Source organism: Sinocyclocheilus grahami, unplaced genomic scaffold (assembly GCF_001515645.1).
Source record: "Sinocyclocheilus grahami isolate Dianchi unplaced genomic scaffold, SAMN03320097.WGS_v1.1 scaffold44.1, whole genome shotgun sequence".
Lineage (NCBI taxonomy): Eukaryota > Metazoa > Chordata > Actinopteri > Cypriniformes > Cyprinidae > Sinocyclocheilus > Sinocyclocheilus grahami.
In genome coordinates this window covers 3038733-3043732 of record NW_015505223.1, presented here as the reverse complement: position 1 = coordinate 3043732, position 5000 = coordinate 3038733, and the positions used below count along the sequence as shown (strand labels likewise).

General features: G+C 36.0%; 1 protein-coding gene across 1 annotated transcript in view; it reads right to left on the bottom strand.

The window, feature by feature from the left end:
* The window catches only part of LOC107582419 (aflatoxin B1 aldehyde reductase member 4-like), a 5376-nt gene extending 3092 nt beyond the window's left edge, over positions 1-2284 (bottom strand). Inside the window, exons 1-4 of the mRNA XM_016268267.1 lie at positions 1850-2284; positions 688-875; positions 445-549; positions 222-318 (exon numbers count right to left, since the gene is read on the bottom strand). Coding sequence (XP_016123753.1) covers positions 222-318; positions 445-549; positions 688-875; positions 1850-2129 — 670 coding nt within the window. The 5' untranslated portion in view covers positions 2130-2284. The remainder of the gene's footprint in view (positions 1-221; positions 319-444; positions 550-687; positions 876-1849) is intronic.
* Positions 2285-5000: the final 2716 nt, after the last annotated feature.

Genomic DNA, 5000 nt, shown 5'->3' with positions numbered 1-5000 from the left:
GCTTTGTCATTATTTTAATTCAGAGTAAATATTATTAAACAGCATGTTGGTTAACAAACAAGAAGAAACACTATTGTTATTAAAGCTAACAAGAAACAATGCATAATATATATAGCAGTTTAGTCAACAATGTTCTTCTGGTTGACTTTAGGTCTATTATTCATTAGGAACCAATTTATTATGTTTTGCAAATACATTTAAACAAATATTGAATGCATTACCTGCCAGGGGATTGTATGCATAGAAACGGATGCCAAAGTATCTCAAACATGGCAGCAGTTCGGTCTCCACTAGACGTGTGGTTGCATTATACATGCCCTTCAGAGGAAAACATCAACACTGTTCAAAACTTCCATTAATTCTTAAATAACACTTAATTGACAAATTTTAAAAGAGTTTTATATTCGTTCTTTTATATAGACTGACATCCATCCATCCGCTTACTTGATATACAGTAGGAAGCACCCAGTCATTGTGTTTGCAGATGCTGTAGATTTCTGCCACTTCCCATGATGCATAGTTTGATAAGCCCAGCTCTTTGAATTTGCCCTAAACACCAACAAAGTTGCATAATTCTGACAGCCTGTCTAGGTCAGACAGCCATAAACTATCAATAACTCACCTGATTGCCAGGAATCTGTCAAAGTGCACATCTGACGGACAAAGTCTAGAGCTAGTGTGATTCACCTCTTTATGCAGCTCATCGCAGGCCTGTAGTGTGTCCTGAATGGGGTTCTGGTGGTCCGGAGCGTGCAGGTAAAACAGGTCCACACATTGTGTGCGCAGCCTCTTCAGGGACGTTTCCAGCTGATCCCGCACACTCTCTGGGTTGAGTGTTTTCCCCTCCCAGGGGTTTGCTTTAGTCGCAATTCGAACTGACAAAGACAAATGAAATGAAAGCACATAACATGATTAAAAATATACTGCCCTTTTAGACTCCCCTTTAGATTTAGTGTTATTTTAGTATCATCGAGATGCTATTACAATTTTGTATTAATATTTTGATTTTATATTTTATAGTGTTAAGTTTTATTATTTGTATTGATATTTTTAATGTCTAAAGTGTTTTATTCATTTTAATTTCAGTTTGAGTTATTTTAGTATTTCAAGTTTAGTGAAAATGAAATTTTAAGTTATTTTATTTACATTTAGATGTATTCATTCATTTAGCAGACACTTTTTTTTATTCAGTTAATTTTTTTTTCTTTTTCAGTTAACGAAATCGCTTTTTATGGCTTTAGTTTTAATGATAATAACCCTGATGTGATTACGCAAGAAACATGTAACGATCACAGGCATGAGTAAAAATATAATTTCATTTATTATTATTATTATTATGTACCTCATTTTGTATTGTTGTTTCTTGGTATTTTTAATTCCTTCCAGCATGTTTCTTCTTATTTGTCACTGCCAGACATGCTATCTAATATGATTTGTCTCTGAATTAAACTAATAATTCATTAAAAATAAAATAGTATAACTATAATAAATTTAAATAATAAACAATTTTAAATAAATAACGATTACATAATTAAAATACTATTTATAAATAATAAAATAAAATTCTAAACAATAATAAATTATATTTAATTAATAATTACAATTTTAAATAATAAGAAATACCTTTTTAAAAAAGCAACTGGTCATCCAAGTACATGATCCATAAATGTACATTTTATGCACAGGCCTACTACTAAAAGTACGACCAGTATGGAAGTATGCTAATGTATACACACACGGCATATTCTTTGAACTTACAAATAAACATGTCACGTGCAATGCCACGTGATCTACCCACTCATTCCTGTGGTGATCAGAGTCACTAGTAACAGTTTAGGAAGAGTTCTACCTGTTTTCGGAAGCTGCATGTTCCCTATGATGGTCTCCGCCTGTCCATCATTGTACATCAACGCGGTGTCCAGCTCATTGTGTCCGCGCTCTAAGAACACCTGCACCAGCCGCGAGCTCAGGTGTGCGTCCGCGCGGCCCCCAAACGCCATGGACCCCAGCAGAGTGACGGGGAGTTTGGACTGAGACATGCTGCGGAGTTGAATGAAGCGTGATGTTCTGAGTCTGGGGAGAAATGCGCGGTGAGCTGCACTCAGGCCTGCTCTGACAGCGCACTGCATAGTAAAGTTCCTGTAAAGCAGAGAGAAGGGCTGAGGGGCCGTCGCGAAAGTGTCGGAATTGTGCGTAAACGTAGAGGTCCGCGCCGAGGAGTGCCATTGGTCAGCAAAAGGAGGTGGACATTTGAAAGTTCATGGTTCATCATTCGCCCTATCACAATAGCGATGCGGGTTTTCCAAATATCACTTACCATGCTTTTAAGCGCATGCGATTCCCTTTGTAACCTGAAGATGTCAGCAAATAACCCATAAATCTGTAGGGGACCAAAAACGCGATTTTCTGATCAGAATCCAAAATTTGTCTAAACTTTATGCGAATGTATTAGGAAAACTGTATATTTTCATTAGTTTTTCACTGCTTGTAATCAGCTTTTGGCCTTTATTAGTTTATTTTAATGGTGTAGTGCAGTGATTCTTAAACAGGGGGCCTCAGCAAACTTCCAGACAGGGCCAAATAAGTCTTACAATATTTCCATTTGTTTTTATCTACATAATTTGAATTAAAATTCTATAAAACACAAAAAAATAAACGTGTACAACATTACAATGACATCATATATATATATATATATATATATATAAATTTTTTATTTTATTATTTTTATTCTAACATGAGGGAGCCTTCGAATATTGTTTTGGACATGGGGACAAAAAAGTAAAAAAGGTTGAGGATCACTGCTGTAGTGTGGAAACTACATTTTTAAAAGCGAAAAATATCAAATGCATTCTCTCAATATGAGATCATATTGTCAAACTGATACGTAAGGTACTCAAATACAGAGATTTCAAATTGCTTCATTACATCATTGCAAGCAATTATCATAAGCCAATAATTATGATTTAGGATTCCAGGTGATATTAAATCTAGCATTTAATTTATTCAGAACGCTCCATCTCATAAGAGTTATGCACTTTTCAATAAAATGTCAATTGATGTTTCATTTTTACTGGTTCTGTAACGTTGCTACATTCATGACCTTTGAAGTCTTACATGACAAATGTTATGGAAAAACTCACTAATAGATTTATTCTAGCAATTTAAGACTACTGTATTGGTATACATGATACAAAACTGCTCTGTCTTCCTTAGGAAAGGCATTACAAATGATCTGCGAAGACCAAAGAATGTTAATGCTTCATTGCACAATGTATTTCTCCTAATTCTTTTAAACATTATTATACAATATTCCTGGAGTGACACGTCCACATGTGCTCAAAATACCAGCCGATGTTTTTATAGCTGTGTTTTAGTGTGGAATCACATTGTGATCATGGCAGAAGTGTTGAACCCTGGTTGGCACTGACCTCTAGAGTCGAATCAGTGCTGTTAGGGAATGTTTTCCAGGTTTTGTTGCCCCAGAATCTCTGATCCCAGCGCTGACCTCTGGATCCTTCCCCCATGCATACGACCCATCATGCTCTGCTTCGGCTGTGGCTCAGAGACCCCTCGACAGGCCCGTTCTGTAAGAGAATGTCACATGGTGAAGGTGTTGGAATATGGGTAACGCAGTGATGATTTGCTGTTATTTCAAGTGGACACCAGTGAAAATGAGATTTAGATTTTTTTCTAATTTAATAATATTTGTTTTATTAAAAATGAGTTCTGATGATAATATTGCTAAATATTATAAGCAGAACAATTGTCAAAAGTTGAAGTGAAAAATTAATATTATACTGTTTACTATTTTATATTATTACATTGCTATTTTAGAACAGCTTTTTGAATTTTAGTTGGATGTATATCATCAAATATTATCAGCAGAACAATCTGAGTAAAAGTTGAAGTAAAAATTGTATCATTACATTACTATTTTAGAATCGCTCAGTACAGTGTAAATATTAAAGGGGTCATATGATGTTGCTAAAAATAACATTATTTGGTGTAATGAAATATGGTAATGTGGTTTAAGGTTCAAAAAACACATTATTTTCCACATACTGTACATTATTGTTTCTCCTCTATGCCCCACCTTTCTGAAACGCGTCGATTTTTACAAAGCTCATCGTTCTGAAAAGCGAGGTGTGCTTTGATTGGCCAGCTATCCAGTGCGTTGTGATTGGCTGAATACTTCAAGCGTGTGACGGAAATGTTACACCCATACGCATACTGTGATGCCCTGTCCGGTCGGAGCGACGAGACAAAAACATTAAAACCCATTATAAACGAGGCATTTGTTGCACCCAGTGGGGACATAATTACGGATTATAATGATTTATACTGTCTTTTTATGCGTTGTGTTGCATCGCGCCGCATCGCGCCACGTAAACAAAACCATGTCTGCATTTGTGATTGGAGAAATTACAAACAACAAGCACTACTCTACACTGCTCAAAACTCGTGTTTGAATCATCAGTGACAAATTCTTTAAATGAAAACGTACTTACAGTCTGTGAGTCAGAACAGCCGGCATTGTAGTCTACTCTTCCAAAAATGTGCTGCATACATCTGAATATTTGGGTTGAAGTGTTGTAAATACAACTTAACTACTGATTTCTAGTCGTATCCTCTTTTGGAAGACCAAACAAAGTAGTTTCACACGGCGGGCTACACTCTTAAAAATAAAGGTGCTTCAAAAGGTTCTTCAAGCGATGCCATAGAAGAACCATTTTTGGTTCCACAAAGAACCATTCAGTCAAAGGTTCTTTAAAGAACCATCTCTTTCTTACCTTTTTATAATCTGAAGAACCTTCTTTCGCCACAAAGAACCTTTTGTGAAACAGAAAGGTTCTTCAGATGTTAAAGGTTCTTTATGGAACCATTTAGACAAAAAGGTTCTTCTATGGCATCGTGAAGCACCTTTATTTTTAAGAGTGTAGAGTGAGCGGTGGCGAACGGGCTTGAGAACGGCGTGGCCAGTGGATTTGACGAAGGAG